This window comes from Xenopus laevis, chromosome 1S (genome assembly GCF_017654675.1).
Source record: "Xenopus laevis strain J_2021 chromosome 1S, Xenopus_laevis_v10.1, whole genome shotgun sequence".
NCBI lineage: Eukaryota > Metazoa > Chordata > Amphibia > Anura > Pipidae > Xenopus > Xenopus laevis.
Genome location: NC_054372.1, coordinates 9545009 through 9565699, shown reverse-complemented (window position 1 = coordinate 9565699; position 20691 = coordinate 9545009). Strand labels below are relative to the sequence as shown.

At 39.2% G+C, this 20691-nt stretch overlaps 1 protein-coding gene across 1 annotated transcript; it reads right to left on the bottom strand.

Moving 5' to 3' along the window:
• Positions 1-1708: 1708 nt before the first annotated feature.
• On the bottom strand, positions 1709-18801 carry LOC108704123 (T-cell surface glycoprotein CD8 beta chain-like). The gene is made up of 5 exons (XM_041577420.1): positions 18597-18801; positions 6138-6494; positions 5339-5425; positions 4788-4877; positions 1709-2328 (listed from the first exon to the last, which is right to left on the bottom strand). The coding sequence occupies exons 1-5, from the start codon at positions 18727-18729 to the stop codon at positions 2288-2290; spliced, it is 708 nt and encodes a 235-aa protein (XP_041433354.1). The 5' UTR covers positions 18730-18801; the 3' UTR covers positions 1709-2287.
• Positions 18802-20691: the final 1890 nt, after the last annotated feature.

The following is a 20691-nucleotide window of genomic DNA, read 5'->3' as shown; positions in this document are numbered from 1 at the left end:
CGGGGAAGCCCGTCAGAGGGCCCCATAGACGGGCTAATAAGCTGCCGACTCGGTCTGTCAGCAGCTTTTATCGGCCCGTGTATGGCCACCTTTACTCTTCCTTCACTTTAGGCTTCTCAGGTTCCTGTTCCAATAGGCCTTTACTATAGACATTGCAGATTTAGTGCTGTCCAGTCCGGCTTAGTTAGTTGCACAATTCTACCTAATGGGAGAACAAGTAATAAATACATACCTCCCAACATTTTGGAAATAGAAAGGGGGATAAAAAGATTTGCAGGAGATTGGGATGCGGGTTGAGCGGTCAGAATCGGGACTGTCCCGTGAAAAAAGGGACAGTTTGGAGGTATGTAAATACTGGACTCGGTTTGCCACCTAACAGCTTCAACAAAGCCAAACAGGGGGGCAGGTGATGATGTCACGGAGCGTAACTACGGTGTCATACGGAGGGTTACATCTGGGAGTGGGTGTATGACATCAGAGGGATGGATGATGACAAGTTCGGACCAATAGGAGGTTTTCTAGTGCCTTGTATTGTGCTTCTTGTGTGAAACTGCCCATGGTACATACACTGAGGTGACAGAAACATCACAGAGCACTGAAGTTAAAGGATTGTAACACATTTACCATTTTGGTTACTACACAAAATACTTTACAACCTTTTGAGACTTCTTAGAAATCTTAAAAAGACACACGTGACGGCTGTTGCTCCATATTGTGGCACCACACGTGCGCTCCACTTTCTACTGACAGCTCCGAAATCTGTATTGTGGCCGGTGTCTGTTTGTTTGGTTCTTATTGTGGGTTACAGGCAGGCACCTCCCCAAGGAGAGTCGTAATCACATGCCAGGGACCCGTGTTATATGTGGTTACACTTTACTTCTGCCTCGTCTGGGTGAGAAAAAGGATCTTGGGGTGGATAGAAGGCAATTAGCTCTTGGTAATACTGTAAAGAACTTTTACTATATGGAATAATAATAAAACACAGGTTCCTATCCTTGTGAGTGGTGGTGAGAGTTATAGTTTAAAGAGAAACTATCGCGAAAATGAAAATTTAATATAAGCTTCAGCATTCTGAAATAATATGAAATTATGTAAATACAGGATTGGCCTTAAAGGGGAACTATTGTGGAAATGAAAATTTAATATAAATTTCATTACACTCAAAAATGAAACTTTCTAAATACAATCAATTAAAAATTCTGTACTGTTTATCTGAAATAATCAAGTTTATCTTCACAATCCCTCTCTCAGCATCTGTTTCTCTTCATTCTCTCTTCATGCAGCAGTTGGGTGTCAGAAATTCACTGACAGTTAGATCCAATATATCTTATAGTGGGGCTCCTTTTGCCTAGAAGATGTATTAAAGCTCACTCTATTAAACTCACCAGACATCATGTCTCTCTACATGCAGAATTTGTGCAAAAGGCAGTTATTTTGTTACATTTTGAATCAGTTATTTGAGTGAGCTCTAATACATCTGCTAGGAAATGAAGCCCCCTATAAGATATATTGGATGTAACTGTCAATGAATATCTGACACCCAACTGCTGCATGAAGAGAGAATGAAGAGAAACAGATGCTGAGAGAGGGATAGTGAAGATAAACTTGATTATTTCAGATAAACAGTACAGAATATTTAATTGATTGTATTTAGAAAACTTCTTATTTCAGTGTAATGAAGTTTATATTAAATTTTCATTTCCACAATAGTTCCCCTTTAAGGACAATCCTGTATTTACATAATTTCTATTGCTTTTTTCCCATTAGATTGAGGTCTTCCTACGGGAAGTGATAACAGCAAGACAAGTCAAGCTACAAAGAATGAAGAGTTTTAAGAATATTTGTGAATATTGCTCTACTTTGCAAAGTGTAAGTACAGAGGAACCAGATCTATACAGGAGCTATGGGGGCCCTAATGGTGCTCTAAGGGGGTCTTTAATGACTTTTCCATTTCAATTCACTTCTATTTCTCTTTTTTGAGATTTTTATTTTGATTTCCTTGAAATCCAAGGCAGGGGGAACTCTCACAGTTGAATCATCAAGACGATAATAGTGGGTGATACATGAGCCTTGGGGAACCCTTTGACTTTGAGTCTTATCTTTAGACAATATATGGAAAAGCACCGAATCTGAGACCTGATCTAAATCATGGCATAAAGCTGCACTTGTAATGAACTGTGATGAGCCAGTGGGAGCTGCCTCGCTGCAGGCGTGTGATGTGGTTACAGCAGCCATTATCTGATGGATGGGCCCATGATACCACAAACATGAGTAAACATAAACACACTCACTGCTTCCTGTAGAACTGACGGGTTCTTCTGTAGATACCTGTTGAACAAAGCAAAAGCTTATAGTCAGGTTCATCCTACTCGTGGGACAGATAATATATTAAGAATATTTTAGCTACAGTTATCATCTCTCCTTTAGTGGTTCGTCTGGCATGCCAACATATTTCAGTTTTCTTCTTGTAGGATTGTACCATTTAAGATCCTTGTAATATATTCACTGAGCGGTGTTTTAATTAATCTGTTTTACCATGTTGAACAGTTCAGGTGGCATCACCAATTAAAGATTCAAATCTATATTTTATTTTTCAGTTGTATCGTTGTGCCTCATTGTACCGCTTTGATCTTTTGTTAAAATCCCGCTTGTTTAATTTGAGAATAATAAAAAACATTTTGAAACTGAAGAATATTTTAGTAATTACGCTGCAATGGGTGGAACAAAGACTTCAGCAACAGCAAATGACACAACTGTGAGAGCTAAAATACAGTAGGGTAATATCAGTGCTGAGAGCTCTTATGATTTAGGGTTTATTTAAATGAACTGCTATTTCCCATGGTGGGGCCAGACTGAACTAAAGTCATTCCGCCATAATAAGAAGTCTATGGGGCAAATTCACTAAGCCGCGAAGCGCCGAACGCTAGCGTTAATTCGCTAGCGTTTGGCATTTTCGCTACTGCGCAAATTCACTAACGAACGCTGGCGTAGTTTCGCTAGTGTTACTTCGCAACCTTACGCCAGGCGAATGTTCGCTAGCGACTAAACTACGCAAATTCACTAACTTGCGCAGTGTACTGAACGCTACCTTTTACGCTAGACTTCCTTCGCCACCTCAGACCTGGCGAAGCGCAATAGAGTAGACAGGGATTGTTTAAAAAAAAGTAAATTTTTTTTCTAAGTCCCAAAAAACGCTGGCGTGTTTTCTACATGATGGCTGATAGGCTGAAAAAGATCGAAAATTTTTTGGGGCTCCCCTTCCTCCCCCCTACATTTCCTGACTCATGGCAACTTACCTAGACAGTGGGCACATGTGTAGGGCAAAATAAAAATTTTATTTGCTGATTTGAAGGTTTTCTAGGCATTTGTAGTGCTGATACGTGTTCCAACATTGAAATTTGAATTTTGCGCCGTATGCAAATTAGCCTTCGCTAGCGTAACTTCGCTTTATATAGCGAATCAACGCTAGCGCAACTTCGCAAACATACGCTACCCCTGTGCGCAACTTCGGATTTTAGTGAATTTGCGGAGCCCTGGCGAAACTACGCCTGACGAAGTGCGGCGAAGTACGGCAAAGTACGACGAAGTTGCGCCTGGCGCAACTTCGCATCTTAGTGAATTTGCCCCTATGTGCGGGTTGGGATTTCCCTGACCTGCAACCAACCCTATCCTGCCCTACCTTGGCCTGCGCCCACCCGCATCTGACTTGAGGTTTGCTTTTATAGACCCGCCCCCATGATGTCACAAAAGAGGTGGGGCGAGCAGGCTATAAAAGACGAACCCGGAAGTCAGAAGCCGGCATTTGACGGTGGCAGACGAGGAGAGCAGGAGAAGAGCTCAACCTGCACCCGCCCACCGCCCGCGAAGAAGAGTTCGAGGTCGGCCCAAACCCGCCCAACCCGAGGGTCCCGCAGGAATCTGGCTGGCCCGAACATCACTAAAGTCTATGGATCCCCTGGGGAAGTTGGGTAGCGAAAAGAAGCTCTTTGATGGCCACATCCAACCTTAAGAGTCTAGAGCTGGGCAGCCCTACTGCAAGCAAAGGCCTGGCCACACTTTATAAGGGTTTGATAGTCAAACAGCCATACAGTCTTTATATAGCTACAAATTGCCACTATTTAGGTAGTAGAGTGTTGAATATCAGCGCAGGAATTAAGGACTTGCATTGAGTTGAGTGAGAATGTGATTTGGATTTATGAGAGGTACCAACCTAATTTCTAAAAGAAAACAATGGAAGGTATATGGCTGATGTCCACATTTGGTGACCAATGTTATCATCAACTGCTCATTTTTCCTATTCTTCCTAAAGTCTGATGCATGTGCAGTGGGTTCTGATTGGCTGTAGCCACGAGCCATCAAATTCTAGTGCAACTTTAAAGTAAAAGATGGAAAATCTATGAACGTCAAGTATATTGGGTCATTCTACTTCATGGAACTATACAGTCTATATATTGTAGGAGTGTCTTTTTTCAACCATACTATTTTACTATACAGGGATATGGAAGATAGAACATAGTACAAGTTGATCCAGGGACTGGTCCCATTGCATCTTGGAGTCAGGAAGGATTTTTTTCCCCTCTGAGGCAAATTGGAGAGGCTTCAGATGGAGGTTTTTTTGCCTTCCTCTGGATCAACTGGCAGTTAGGCAGGTTATATATAGACTTAAGGTTGAACTTGATGGAGGTGTGTCTTTTTTCAACCTAACTTACTATGTTACTATCAAAATAGTGTATCACACAGAATCAGTCCCTGTATGGAACGGTGGAGAATTTGAAAATTATACTTACGCTTTGTATAGGAAACAGTGGCACCCAAGACTATTATAAGAATAAGAGCAAATCCAGCAAGCGGAGCCCAGATCACAGCACTGCAGATAACTAAATAGGAATGAAATAGGGATAATGTCATATGTGTTCTCCTGCTAAACAATTGGGACAATTACTCTTCAATCAAGATCTTGGGAAATGTCTACAGTCCAAAAAAAACACATGCTAAAAACTTCCTAGAATGGTGCTCAAAGAGTTGCACCTCACTCTGTATACAGATGTATATGTATATCACTATGTATGGCCGGCTCTGATCATTCAGAACATGCAAGATGAGGAGTGTTGGGAGAAACAAGGCATTAAATATAAGGCTTCAAGCCCTTGCGACCTATGATCTGCATCTTGCACCCCTCTCTATGGTACAGATACAAGTGTTCCATGATTGGCTATAATGGGGGCAATCTGGCTCCTCTTTAGTGATCCAGCTGTGCCGGTACCATTGGTAAATTAACTCTCTTGTTTTTAAGATAAAGACTATAAATGGGTCAACATGCTGAGGATAAAAAACATACCTGGACTGGGAGTCTGTGACTTCTTACATTTACAAGGTTTTTTCTTTGTTTTTGTCTTTGGTGCTGCTGTAGTGGGCAACGTCTCCACTATGGAAAAGAGAAAGTGGAAAATGTAAAACCAGATGTAAATTTGGCTCTGGGTCTACTGACCTGTAACAACCAATCAGTAGGCAGCATTCACTGATCTGTGGTTTGGATGCAAGATTCATACTGGTTGCTATGGGCTACTAGTCATGGAGCAAGCTTTGTGTCTTTTATTACATTTCTCCTTGTTACATCGATTAAAAAATACAGGTATGGAACCTGTTATCCAGAATGCTCGGGACATGGGTGTTTCCATAATTTGGATCTTCATACCTTAAGTCTACTAGAAAATCATATAAACATTAAATAAACCCAATAGGCTGGTTTTGCCTCCAATAAGGATTAATTATATCTTAGTCGGGATCAAGTACAAGCAACTGTTTTATTATTACCGATAAAAAGGAAATCATTTTAAAAAAAATGTAATTATTTGGATAAAACGGAGTCTATGGGACATGGGCATTCCATAATTTGGAGCTTTCTGGATAACGGGTTTCCGGAAAACAGATCCCATACCTGTAGTTAGTTTTCAGCTGCTGAACAAAAAGCTGAATAACAAATAATAAATCACAAATAATAACAAATGAAGACTACTACTTCATTGTCTCACAATATCACTCGCTACATCATTCTAAAATGTTGTTTTAAGGTGAACAACCCCTATAAGATTAGCATAAAAATGTTCTTTGCTGATGGAGACCCCTCCATATCTTACCGACTTGCAGGGAGGTTCCATTCCCGAATGCTACCTTTCCCGCATTCTCCACCATGCAGTAATACACTCCACTGTCCGTAAACTCGACATTTTTTATCTTCAGGGTGAAGGTGTTTCGAAAGTTTTCCCTGGCCACAGACACGCGTTCTGAGAAGAGGCTGCCATATCTGACCTTGTTTAGAATAGACGAGAAAACAACAAACTCCAGCTCGTCTGCAGTCTTGGCCGTCTGCCTATACCAGTAAACGCCTATCTGGTCCATATTCTGATTTCTCAGGGTGCAGAATATTTCTGTGTTGTCTTTGACCAATACCAATGGTGATTTTGACGTCTGTACTAAGGAAAAGGACTGAACTCCTGCCAAAAAAAATATATAAAAAAATACTGTCATTAAAGACTGGTGTAGATATCAGTAGATATACTTGCTTAAAGGAGAAGGAAAGGCTAAAACTAAGTAAGCTTTATCAGAAAGGTCTATATAAATACACCAGTAACCCCTCAAAGTAATGCTGCTCTGAGTCCTCTGTCAAAATAAACAGCACATTTCTTTCCTTCTATTGTGTACTCATGGGCTTCTATATCAGACTAACTGTTTTCAGCTTAATCCTCCAGGGCTTGGCCTTGGGCATGCTCAGTTTGCTCCTCTTCCCCCCTCCCTTTACCCCCTGCCACCCCTCCCTGCTGTAATATGAGCCCAGAGCTATGAGTGAGCAGGGAGAGACTCAGGCAGGAAGTGATGTCACACCAAGCTAATATGGCAGCTGCTATCCTAAACAAACAGAAAGAGCTTCTAGAGCTGTTTACTCACACATGGTAAAGCATTCTACAGTCTCATGTGCTCCCAAATCTACGGCAAAGATTTAATCTAGAGGGGGGGCAGGGGGCCTGGCTGCACATACTGCACCAGCGCTAGATAGCCAATGATGGGAATGTTTACATTTAAGAAGAGGCGTGTAAGGGGTGGGATTGTTAACTATGAATAAATATATAAGCAATCCATAAAATCTCTAGTTCTGTCATTCACTAAGAGACCTTCCCAGAGGACAGAGGTTTATCCGCTGAGATTAGGACAGGGATTTTGTGCTGGAACCTAAAAAAAAGTCCTCAGATTGGGTTCTCATATGTTATTTTAATAATTCCTACAAATAGTCATTGAAACAAGGGGCTCAGCTTGTTCTGAACCATTTTTGGGCCATGAATCCATTGCAACAGTAGCTATAATCATTTTTCAAGGGAAAGATTCAGAGGATTCAGGGACTGGTCCAATTGCCTCTTACAGTCAGAGGATTTTACGTGGCAGTAGAACTCGTCTCCTCTATATGAGCAGCAGTGGGACCAGAATGCATTCCCCATAGGAACTAGCAGAACCTGTCAGCCCTGGGTTCATTTAGAATGTTCCTTATTTACTGTGCATCTGCCATGATTTTATTTTAAATAATGATGTCTTGGAAGATCCATAACACTCTGGCTGGACAGCCCCGCTTTAGAGAAAGCAAAAGGCTGAATAGAAATCATAAATAGGTACAAATTAATCTTTTCCAGGATATTTTCCCATTGATATAAAAATACAATTTAACATCCAATTAATATTTGTCCCGCAGATTTATCCTAATTTGGCCACCCAGATGGTGAGCCGGATTGTGCATTGTAATCATTTGGTCCTGGGACAGAAGTTACTGTATATCACTTGGGAGGAATAAACCGACCTGACTGGGGTGGGCCATATCCAAAGCTTGATGTGGTCCATTTATAACCGGCCAAATAAAAAGAACTGGATCAGCAGCAAATATTACATCATGGTGCTATTTGCTTTACCGATGCTTTTGTCCCAGAAGAAACTTTATTTGTTGGAGAAAGTGGGAGATGGAGAACAAGGTACAGCAAACACAGAGTCAAGGTGTATCTGTTTGTTGAGTGATCACTCAATAAAGATCCACAGCTGGAAACATGTTGAGTGATTTATCAAGGGTCGAAGTGGATTCGAGGGAATTTTCGAAGTTCAAAAAGTTCGAATTTCGAAGTAAATTTTTGGGTACTTCGACCATCGAATAGGCTACTACTACTTTGACTTCGATTCGAAATAAAATCGTTTGAATATTTGACCATTCGATAATCAAAGTACTGCCTCTTTAAAAAAACTTCAACTTCAATACTTCGCCAAAATGCCAAAGTGCTATGTTAGCCTATGGGGACCTTCTAGAGCATTTTTCAACGTTTTTTAAAGTCGAATTAAAATCGTTCGATCGATCGTTAAAATCCTTCGAATCTAATCGGATTTAATCGTTCGATCGAACGATTTTACTTCGATTGTAGTAGGATTAACAAATTCGATAAAAAATCCTTCGATATTCGAAGTCGAAGTATTTCAATTCGATGGTTGAATTTCGAAGTATATTCCACTTCGAAATTCGACCCTGGATAAATCTGCCCCTAAGTCAGCAAAACAGATTCTGCGTTTGACTTACCTTGTTCCATATCCCCCATCTTCTGTAACTGGCCAGACAAAGGTCAAAAAGCAGGTAACTAACACTAGTAAACTGTAACAGTGAAAATCATTGAATTAATATGAAACTAAGGGAAAACAAGGCAAGCCGTGTACAGGTATGGAATCCGTTATCCGGAAACCCATTATCCAGAAAGTTCTGAATTACGGAAAGGCTGTCTCCATTATAATGAATAATCCACATCTTTATACATTATTTCCTTTTTCTGTCTAATAATAAAACAGTACCTTGTACCTTGTTCACATGTTTTTATAGTTGTCAGGGCCCGAAGGCTCAGGATAGAGATTACGGACCAAGGAGGAAGTAGGTAGCACCAAACACAGTTTGAGGTATCCAAGGGGTTAAATAAGTAAAACGAAGTCAAGTCCAGGCAACAAGGGTTGAATAAACGGTGAAACGGGCCAAGGTCAAGATCAGAATCAGCAGAATTAGTAATATAGCGCACCCAGGAGCACACAAAGTAGAACCTATAATCGGGCAATGACTGTAGGCCTTTGGCGACCTTTTAAAGGCTGATTTTCGCGCCAAAACGATGATGTTACACGTTGACGCTCCACATTTTGATGACGGCATCATGACATCTGCGTCAGAACATTACAGAATACCATGTGGTTCCCCTGGGTGCTGCCATCTTGATGGCGACGCCGAAGGAGTAGGGAACGCCGGCGAGCGCACCTTACACTAGTAGACTTAAGGTATGAAGATCCAAATTATGGAAAGTCCCATTATCCTGAAAAACAGGTCCAGAGCATTCTGGATAACAGGTCCCATACCTATAGTAGATTATTCATGGAGCAATCTATTTAAATGTATTTATTAAAAACATATTTTTACGTAAAGCTGCATGTGATTGAGAAAGAGTGAGTTATGCGATGGCTGTGGGGGAATCAGAGTATTACTCAGTTATGTTTCCACCATTGATACACGAGTGTAGCTTTAGCTGTATGTGTCATACCCAGATCAGCACAGTTGTTGTGGGTCTTCGGGGGGTCCTTGCTCCCAAAACTCCCACAATTAACCCTGAAATGACACATCTGGTTGACTAAAGACGCCAACAGGGGGGATTCCTGGAAAGCCCTGAGCCTGATGAAGACTTGGGGGCCGATTCACTAACTTCGAGTGAAGGATTCGAAGTTTTTTTTGGGCTACTTCGATCATCAAATGGGCTACTTCGACCTTCGACTACGACTTCGAATCGAAGGATTCGAACTAAAAATCGTTCGACTATTCCACCATTCGATAGTCGAAGTACTGTCTCTTTAAAAAAAACTTTGACCCCCTAGTTCACCATATAAAAGCTACCGAAGTCAATGTTCGCCTATGGGGAAGGTCCCTATATGCTTGGCTAACTTTTTTTGATCGAAGGATATTCCTTCGATCGTTGGATTTAAATCCTTCGAATCGTTCGATTCGAAGGATTTAATTGTTCGATTCGAAGGATTTAATCGTTCGATCGAAGGAATTATCCTTCGATCGTTCGATCGAACTATCTGCACTAAATCCTTCGACTTCGATATTCGAAGTCGAAGGATTTTAGTTCCTAGTCGAATATCGAGGGTTAATTAACCCTCGATATTCGACTCTTAGTGAATCGGCCCCTTCATGTACTGTATGAATGACACCACAATGAAAATAGAAATATGGAGAATTTAGCAAAAATAAAATCCATGAGCTGAACAAGTAAGGGCAGTGTCTTTTTTTTGTCCTACATGTGCAAGAAGTCTGAGTTTATTTAAATTTTGTCATGATTAAAAAAAACCCAATTAAAACATTTGCAAGTTAGTTTAAAAAAAAGATCTTGAATTGTTTAATTAGAAAATGTGGTAGCTTCTATAGAAGTTAATGGGAGGATTATGTTAAACATTCAAGTTGTTTTATAATTAATCATTTTTAGAGTAAATATTCATCACAAAAAAATTTTTTTTTTTGTATAAAATCTGACTTTTAAAAAATCAGGATTTTTTCGGAATTTATTATACACCAAGGATGGAAAAGTCAGAATCAGAACATCCGGCATCTCAGACCGGTCGAGGTTGCATAAGTCAATGGGAGAAGTCCCAATGATTTTATGATGTGCACTGGGTTTCGGAGGTTTTTGAAGTTTTCGGGCAAAAAGCATAAGAAAAAATTTTGAAAATCAGATCTGATGAGTAAGTGCATATGTGACATAAAACCTGAATAAACAAAACTGGATAAGGGATCTTTCTGTAATTTGGATCTTCATACCTTAAGTCTATATATATATATATATGTATGGGACCTGTTATCCAAAATGCTCGGGACCTGGGGTTTTCCGGATAATGGATCTTTCCGTAATTTGGGTCTTCATACCTTAAGTCTACTATAAAATCATGTAAACATTAAATAAACCCAATAGGCTGGTTTTGCCTCCAATAAGGATTAATTATATCTTAGTTGGGATCAAGTACAAGCGACTGTTTTATTATTACACAGAAAAAGGAAATCATTTTTAAAGATTTAAATTATTTGATTATAATGGAGTCTATGGGAGACAGACTTTCTGTAATTCGGAACTTTCTGGATAACGGGTTTCCACATAACGGATCCGATACCTGTATTTCTAAACAACATCCTGCCCCATAGAATATCATTATTATTATTATGGAGCATTTAGAAAGCACCAACATATTCCATATACGCAAAACATATAGATAAAACAGGTAAGTAGGGGCTTGCTCTTTAGAGCTAACAATCTAATATGCAATTTCAGTCCTGCACCAGGGTTTCAGGGATTTTCCCAGTGAACTCTACAGGCTATCTCTGGACTTGATACAGAAGCTTAGATCATTAAGTCCAACAGGCAAGTCATAAGTAAATTGGCTACTCAAATTGTAGGGCAAGTTTATGTAAACAGGCCAACGTCTGATCTTTTACTTAAATCACCTGAAAAAGCAGATCAAGCTGAGGATCCAATAAACCTACTGAGAAGCTTATGGTACAAATGTAACTAAACGCAGTCATTAGCCATTAGATTGATTTATCAACTTGTCTTATTGGATGCCGTAATCTCAAACACATAAGCCAATGTAGGTCTGGTAGGTCCAAAACTTGTGAGACTGGTTGTCTCCACCTCAATACATTGAGACAATAACAGTCAAGGTGCTCTCTGCAGGGGTCACTTAAAAGATCCCCTAGTATCAAATAAGTAAGAAAAAACAGGGCACTCACAATATTAGATAAACCAAAATATATTTATTTACGTATAACCCAATGCGTTTCAAACCCCTAAAATAACAGGGGTCTTCATCAGGGTCACAGACAAATGCAGGCCTGCTTTTCCTTAATTGGTTATATTTAAGTTTCTTAAACCAGGGGTCCCAAACCTTTTTTGGCCCGGGGGCCAAAAAAGAGCCAATTTTTTTCCCAAGGACCGTGGGAGGGGCCAGGAGGGGGTCGGGGAGGGGGTCAGGAGGGGTCGGCATCCAATTTGGGTGCCATCGTCCAATTCGGTGCTCCGGCATCAAATTCGTCGCACCACGTTCATTGTTCAGCGACCCAGTTCAGGACTGTCCGCGGCCTGGTAGTTGGGGACCCCTGTCTTAAACCACCGAAAAAGAGAGGGGCACAGGAGACAAAATATGTATCACTCGCCACATAGAACAGGTGGTCCAGGTGCACCAGCCCCAGACCCTCAGCTAAGGGAGCGGATAAACCAGCAACATACAAAAAGAGGGGTGTCGGGCTCTCAAAAAGACTCCACAAGGGCCGCCAATGGAGATTCCTGTTCCTTTTTAAGTGAATCTACAATAAACCTTACTTGTTTAACTTTATTTTTGGTGACCTTTGTGGAATTTTTTCAGTGACCAACACCCCTTCTTTTGTATGTTACACACAAAATTTTCTGATAATGTAATTTAATGGGATAGGGGATAAGAAAAATATCCAATATTGCAAAAGGAGTGAGTGGTAAGGCACGAAACGCATAAGTCCACCCTCTGAGATGTTCCTTTTTGCATAATAAAACTTTTTATTTGCATCTATTTTGGAGTGAAGTCCAGTTTCTGTGCCAGCTTACCACAGAATTCTACACGCAAAATTTTCTGCCAGGTTTCGCTGAAACCCCCCCCCATAATCTCCAATGTGTTGTGCAAAAAAGTCACGCAATAAAAAAAGTTGCGCAGTTACTAAATTTTTGCTGCTCCTAAATTTTTAGTGGAGTGAAACAGGACGGATTAGCTCATCACCAGTTGTCTCATGTACACTACATACCCCTCCCAATATTTGGAGGGTCACAGGTATGAAACAATAACCCTTCCTCACTAGTGTGTGAACTCAAGGGTAAATATCCCATCAGTTGTACAGGAAGTAGCACCAGATACAGGGAAACTTGTGAGACAAGAGGGAAGAAAAGCAAAGGTCAATATAAGTAGTTTGGTTGAATTTAGAGGTCAGGTGAGAAGCTGCTTGTTGGGACCAACTTCTGAGAAAGATGGAGGCAATTTAATTACATTACAGTATCATTTATAGCAAACTGATTCCTGCTTAAGGGATTAGGGGCAGCAATAAGCTATAAAATACTCATAGGACATAAAAAACAGACAATAGCATTCATTTTCAAAATGACCACCTGCCATTTGCTTTGCGCCACGTTTATTATAACTTTTATTATTATGATATATATATATATAAATAATTGGGGGAATATAATAAAAGTCAGTAATGGAAAAAATATTAGCAATGCGAAAAGTTATGCCTCTGTGCAAACAAATTTTCCTTTGCGCGAATGTAATATAGCGCAAGATAGTGCCTCTAATATATTTATAAAAAGCCATATTTATCATGCACCAGGAAGATAACAAAGTTAGAGTGCGAACACGGGGGTTATTTATCAAGGTCCGAATTTTTCTCAGTATCGGCTGCTACAAACTCCGATTTAATCCGCTCGAGTTTTTAACGCTTATTTATTATTAAATTTTTCCGAAAATTTGCTTTGCGGGAAAAGCTCAGATTTTCAAGTTTTTTTCGTGAATCTGCCCCGAAATCTCCGAATTTTTCGGAGTTTTCACTCGAAAGCTCCAAAAACATTTTGAAATTGCCCGAAACCCCCGACACAACCACAAATCAATGGAACTGTTCCCATTGACTTTTATGCAACCTCGACAGGTTTGAGATGCCGTGTTTTTATCTTCGGGCTTTTTAGCCCTCCGGGTTTAATAAATTCCGAAAAATTCCCGTTTTATAAAAAACAAAATCACGAATTTTTCAGATTTCGGGGAATTTTGGATATTCAGAGCTTAGTAAATAACCCCCTTTGACTGTATATGTATATATATATATATATATATATATATATATATATATATATATATATATATATATATACTATAACAAACAAGGGAAAGTTGTGCTCACCACTAGACCATTAGGTGGGGGTGCAATGAGTCTGTGACCACAAAATACATATAGTCAAATACAAGAGTCCTCTGCACTCAACCCATTATCAATATATTTAAGACAGAGACATTTTGTGCTACTGCTACTGAAAAATGCCTTACCCTTTAAACAACACAGGGATTGTTTGTCCATATATTGCAATATATTTAAGTTGGCTATAGTCAGGTGATCCCACTGGTGTCTAATAAAAGGGCAGCCAAGTTTTACTTTGAAAGCAGCGAGTAAGTTGCAGGTAAAACCTAGTCCCTTTGTAAAATGTATAATGAAGCAATAGAATTCTTAATGAATCAGATGAAAATTGAGCATAGGACTGGCCAGATATGGGATGACTTTCTCAAAGAGAAAGGCCTTGGAGAGGCCGAAACGTTAGTCATTCAATAAAACATTTTTATTTTGATTTAAGTCCTGAGAGTGCGGACCTTCTCTGTGTGATACATTTTCTACATTTTGGACACTGCACCCAGACACATTTGAACTAAGTATCGAGAGTGCCGACTCCTCTATGGATGTATATATATATTATAAGGGATCAGCACTCCAGTTTCTTCATTTAAAGTGATTTATTTTCAGATTTATTTTGGATACAACATGCTCTACAATAAATCACTTTCAATGAAGAAACTTGATCCCTTATACTATATATATATATATTTCGGGGAATGTAATAAAAGTTGGTAACGGGAAAAATATTCCAATGTGAAAAGTTATGCCTCTGGGCGAACAAATTTTCCTTTGCGTGAATTTAATATCGCTTTTGCGAACCTGGAAACTGTTTAGCGACCTCTTACGACAGTGGAAGGTGGTTTGCGAATTTTAGAGTGTGCGCCAGTGCTGATGTCCGTACCGATATCTGATGAGTTTGTGATTTCTGCACAAATAAAACTTTTTTTTTTTTTTTTTTTTTGCTTAAAGCTCTGAACAATTCTGAGTTTTTGGGGAAAGCTCCTGAAGTTTGCCCGGCCCTATTTTTTCTGGCTTTTTTTCTTCATAAATAAGGTCCATTTGGGCAATCGGAGTTGGTCGGATTTCTGACTTAGAAATACTGAGATAAATTCGGACCTTGATAAATAACCCCCATAGACTCCATTTATCCAAATAATCCATATTTTAAAAAAAGTATTTCCTGTTTCTGTGTAATAATAAAACAGTGTCTTGTACTTGATCCCAACTAAGATATAATTAATCCTTATTGGAAGCAAAACCAGCCTATTGGGTTTATTTCATGTTTATATGTTTTTCTAGTAGACTTAAGGTATGAAGATCCAAATTACAGAAAGACCCATTATCCAGAAAACCCCAGTTCCCGAGCATTCTGGATAACAGGGTGCATACCTATATTATATTTTATTATTATGCTACTATTATATATATATATATATATGGGAAATTATATGTAATTTCCTCTATAAAATGATGAAATGCACAATATTGGTATTTCTCATAAAAAATGTTGGTGTAGACATTAATCAGAACCGTTGCACTTCCCACTGTGGGCCCACTCACTGTCAACTATAAACATTAATTCCTACTGTCTGTTTATATCTCTTCAGGGGAATCTCTTTTTTCTGCAGTTTCTGTACATCTCTAAACAACGTTAACTTTGTCTTATATCTGTTCAGCCCATTCTACATTTTATTTAAAGTCTTTATAGTTATCTCTTTACAAGACTATGATTGGGTCCCAGTAATAGTAATAATGTACTAATATCCTTCCATGTTATCTGTACATTCAGAGACAGTTAATCACAGATAAGATACCAATAAATAAATCCCTTGCTGGTACAAATTTGTCTCTGACGGTGCTTAGAAAATAACACAATATTTCATTAGAATCATAAAAAAAACAGCTTTGTCTTTAATACAATAATTCAGTAAAACAGAAAATGAAACAAGTGACTGTACATATAGACACGGGGGCAAATCTACAGCTTCAAATGAACTGCGCTCTCACTACAGAGTAGAGCCGCCTGTGTTAAAAAAAAGATTGTAAGATTAAAACTGTGTTTTATTTGGTTTAAAAGCAAAATTTTCAGAACATCGCCATGAAACAGCGAGTCGCTGAGTTGATTTCAGTAGTCGCTTTTGGGTCAGGGCAATGTGAATTTTTTTGCAACAAGGCACTTGTGCTGTTATGGGCGTTTATTAGAGATCACACATAACGGGATATATTGATGTCTAATTTACAAACAAAAAAATGTGTTTTATATATATATACAGATTTAGGATCCCTTATCCGGATATCCAGAAAGCTCTGAATTACGGAATGGCTGTCTCCCATAGACTCCATTTTATCCAAATAATCCAAATTTTTAAATTTTCTGTGTAATAATAAAACAGTAACTTGTACTTGATCCCAACTAAGATATAATTAATCCTTATTGGAGGCAAAACCAGCCTATTGGCTTTATTTAATGTTTTAATGAATTTCTAGTAGACCCAAATTACGGAAAGATCCGTTATCAGAAAAATCCCAGGTCCCGAGCATTTTGGATAACAGGTCCCATACCTGTATATATATATATATATATATATATCTTCTTTTAATCATGTAAACTATTGTACATCATTTCTCCCCTTGAGAAAGAAAAGTCTTGTTGATCCCTGATAAATACTATGGGATCCATTATCTGGAAACCCCTTATCCAGAAAGCCCCGAAAAGGCCGTCTCCCATAGACTCCATTGTAATCAAATAATCCAAATTTTTCAAAATGATTTCCTTTTTCTGATCCCAACTAAGATATAATTAATCCTTATTGGAAGCAAAACCAGCCTATTGGGTTTATTTATTGTTTATATGATTTTCTAGTAGATTTAAGGTATGAAGATCAAAGTTACAGAAAGATCCGTTATCCGGAAAGCCCTAGATCCCAAGCATTCTAGATGACAGGTCCTATACCTGTATGTTAAGAATTAAATCTACACTGAGAGCCTATTAATGTAGTTTTGAGGCTCAGAAATCCTTTACGTAAGATCCTGCTTAGATCTGATGGAACAATATATTAAAGGAAAATAATATATATAGGAAACGAAACATTTTTTCCCTCTAAAAACCCTGAAAGTTAAACATACAGAAAGCGAGGCCCCTAGAAAGTCCAGATGATCTTGTAACAATCCCGGTGCTACAGCGCATACTAATTCTGATGATTATTTGTGGCTAATATAGTGAATAAAGTACCCCCTCTTGTAAAATATAAGGATATTATAAGTTACCGAGGAGTTCCATGACCATATAAAAGTACGAGGCCGAAGTCCGAGTGTTTTTATACAGGTCATGGAACTCTGAGGTAACTTCTAATATCCTTATATTTTACAACCGGGAGTAATTTATTTATTATAATACACAAATTTCAGTGAGTCATGTGACAGAAATGACATCAGAACTCACCGTTTATAACTGAGGACATCAGAACTCACCGTTTATAAGGATATAATTTACAAGATATTCATGGCTTTTGTGTATTATATAGAGATACCAGTACTGCTGAATCCATCGTTATTTTTATGAAATCGTTACTGTTAAGCACATTCTAGTGTCATGGCTTCCTGACCTGCTTCTCCCCAAGTCTGTATAATATAAAATCCTTATCCACATATACAATGTACAGATGAGGCCGAGCTTATTGGCAGCACAGCGGCACGTTAGCAGCGTTGTTGCAATTATTATGCATAGGAGGTTGCAATATGGAGGCTGCGGGTCAGGCATTCATCTTGCCACTCAGGCCGGAGGTATTTTCGCAGTTGAAAAGGGAACATTTTGGGTGCAATAAATATTAAACATACAGGCAGCCCCCTTGTTACGTATCAGGTAGGGTCTGTTTTAAGTTGATTTTGTATGTGCAGTAAGTTGAAACATATTCATTTATTTATTAAATGCAACAAGACAGAAGTTTGTCTCAACATAGTATTTATTTGTACCTTTCTGTGCTCTGCAGTAGACAACACACAGCAGAATTGATTGGGGCAGGGAGTTTATTAAAGCTAAAGGCCAAGCAAACAGCCTCTGTATGTAAGTATGAGTTGTATGTAAGTCGGCTGTATGTAACTCAAGGACTCCCAGTATACAGGGTCGGACTGGAGCCTTGGGGGTCCAAAAAACGAAGGGCTCTCTTGGCAGACCCTGGGGCCCCCTCATAAACTCAAAATTTCCGCTGCGTGTAAAATGCACGTTAAAATGCTGCAGCTGGTCAGCGGGAGAAGCAGGTTTGGGCCGGGCCCTCCAGGTTTTTTCCCGGTGTCCCAGTCCGACCCTGCCTGCATATATATATACAACATACAGTATATAAAATATAAATCCAGAGGTCTTAAATAAACATGGAATCTCAATCATATATCATTTGTGACCAAGTAGTCGGTAGTTACACCAATGCTCACTTCTCTTCAATTGCAATTCCGGCGACAGACATCATTAGTTGTGTTCCTGGCTCTGACGTTAAGATAAATATTTGGAAAGTGACATTTAAACCTTTAATGCCACTCAAACTGGCAACGTATTGAGTCCCCCCTTCTCTAGAGATTGTGCCCTGGATTCCCATTCACTTACCTGTGACCCAGAAAGAGATGAAGAGGAGGAAGAAGAAGCAGCTGTAGGGTGGCATGTCGCTTGGGTGCTTCATCTTTGCAATTTTAAGGTGCCCACACCTGTTACACTGTAAAAGAGGCATCGCTTCTACCATCAGTCAGACAGCACATGACCTGGAGCTCCACCAATCACAGGGCTTGACCACCTGTAGAATAAACTGAAGTCCTAGAAGACTGTATTTAATTCCCCAACCAATCAATAAGCATCTTGGTTTCTCTGTACAAACCCACCTCAGTCTCAGTGCACCACACGCCTTAAAGAAACAGCTACAGTCCATACAGCAAAGAAATGTTACATTTGTCTCTTTAAAGGAGAACCAAAGCCTAACTAAAGAAGTAGGGGGGCTGTTAGCTGCTTATAATTCTTGTGCAGCTTCTTTTTACTGATACCGACACATTCCTATTTTTATAAGAATCTGTTCGTATCACTTTAACTAGAGAAGTAGCTAGAAATGTTGTACATTATGTTTTGTGCTTCTGTACCAGCCCAAGGCAACCACAGCCCTTTAGCAGTAAAGATCTGTGTCTCCAAAGATGCCCCAGTAGCTTCCCATCTTCTTTTCTGCTGATTCACTGCACATGCTCTGTGCTGCTGTCACTTACTGAGCTTAGAGACCCACTCACAATATACAGTACACATAGAATAGAAATGTCACAATATAAGGCTGATTAGTAATTAATACACATAATTACTACATGGCAGCACAGAAACCAGTGCAATTAGCATCAGAATTTAATAATCAGCAAACCTGTAGCATCAGCTTATATTACAGCCAGGGAAGCTCATTTTCTGCTGGATAATTAGTGACGAGCCCTAAGCTTAGCTTCTCAACAGCCAATCAGAGCCCACTGAGCATGTGAGTGTCACAGACACTTTCCAAGATGGTGACCCCCTGTGACAAGTCTGAAGTCCTGGATCATTGCTGCTATTGACAAGCTCAAACTTTAGCCTCCAAATCTTTGGACAGAGACAACTATTTTCTAATTTTGGTTCTGTACATGACCACAATGAATTTTAAATGAAACAACTCAGATGCAGTTGAACTGTAGACTTTCAGTTTTAATTCAGTGGGTTGAACAAAAAGATTGCATAAAAATGTTATTTATTTTAACACAATCACTTCATTTCAGAGGTTCAAAAAAACACAACATTTTGTATTAATTCTGAGCACACAGTTTTTAAAAACTGTACACAAAAGTTTAAAATGTGCTCACAAAAGATTTTTTTGTGCACATACAGTATCTGAGAAGGAATTAGAGGAAAACATTGTATCCTGTGCCTTTTCTCCCTTTTCAGCTTGAATGGCTGCCCCCATGGCTACACAGCAGCTTGTTTATATAAACTATAGTAGTACTTATCTGTTATCTACTGTGTATCCTGTGCTTGAATGGCTGCCCCCATGGCTACACATCAGCTTATTTATATAAACTATAGTAGTACTTATCTGTTATCTACTGTGTATCCTGTGCTTGAATGGCTGCCCCATGGCTACACAGCAGCTTGTTTATATAAACTATAGTAGTACTTATCTGTTATCTACTGTGTATCCTGTGCTTGAATGGCTGCCCCCATGGCTACACAGCAGCTTGTTTATATAAACTATAATAGTACTTGTCTGTTATCTACTGTGTATCCTGTGCTTGAATGGCTGCCCCCATGGCTACACAGCAGCTTGTTTATATAAACTATAGTAGTACTTATCTGTTATCTACTGTGTATCCTGTGCTTGAATGGCTGCCCCCATGACTACACAGCAGCTTGTTTATATAAACTATAGTAGTACTTATCTGTTATCTACTGTGTATCCTGTGCTTGAATGGCTGCCCCCATGGCTACACAGCAGCTTGTTTATATAAACTATAGTAGTTCTTATCTGTTATCTACTGTATATCCTGTGCTTGAATGGCTGCCCCCATGGCTACACAGCAGCTTGTTTATATAAACTATAGTAGTACTTATCTGTTATCTACTGTGTATCCTGTGCTTGAATGGCTGCCTCCATGGCTACACAGCAGCTTGTTTAGATAAACTATAGTAGTACTTATCTGTTATCTAC

Bases quoted from the DNA above. Each gene is read 5' to 3' on its own strand.
- LOC108704123 (XM_041577420.1), bottom strand. From the start codon at position 18,729: ATGGTAGAAGCGATGCCTCTTTTACAGTGTAACAGGTGTGGGCACCTT. The intron at 5,426-6,137 runs GTAAGATATGGA...TCTTTTCCATAG, and splicing joins TGGAACCTCCCTGCAAGTCG to TGGAGACGTTGCCCACTACA. The intron at 2,329-4,787 runs GTAAGTATAATT...TTTGTTCAACAG, and splicing joins CACTGTTTCCTATACAAAGC to GTATCTACAGAAGAACCCGT.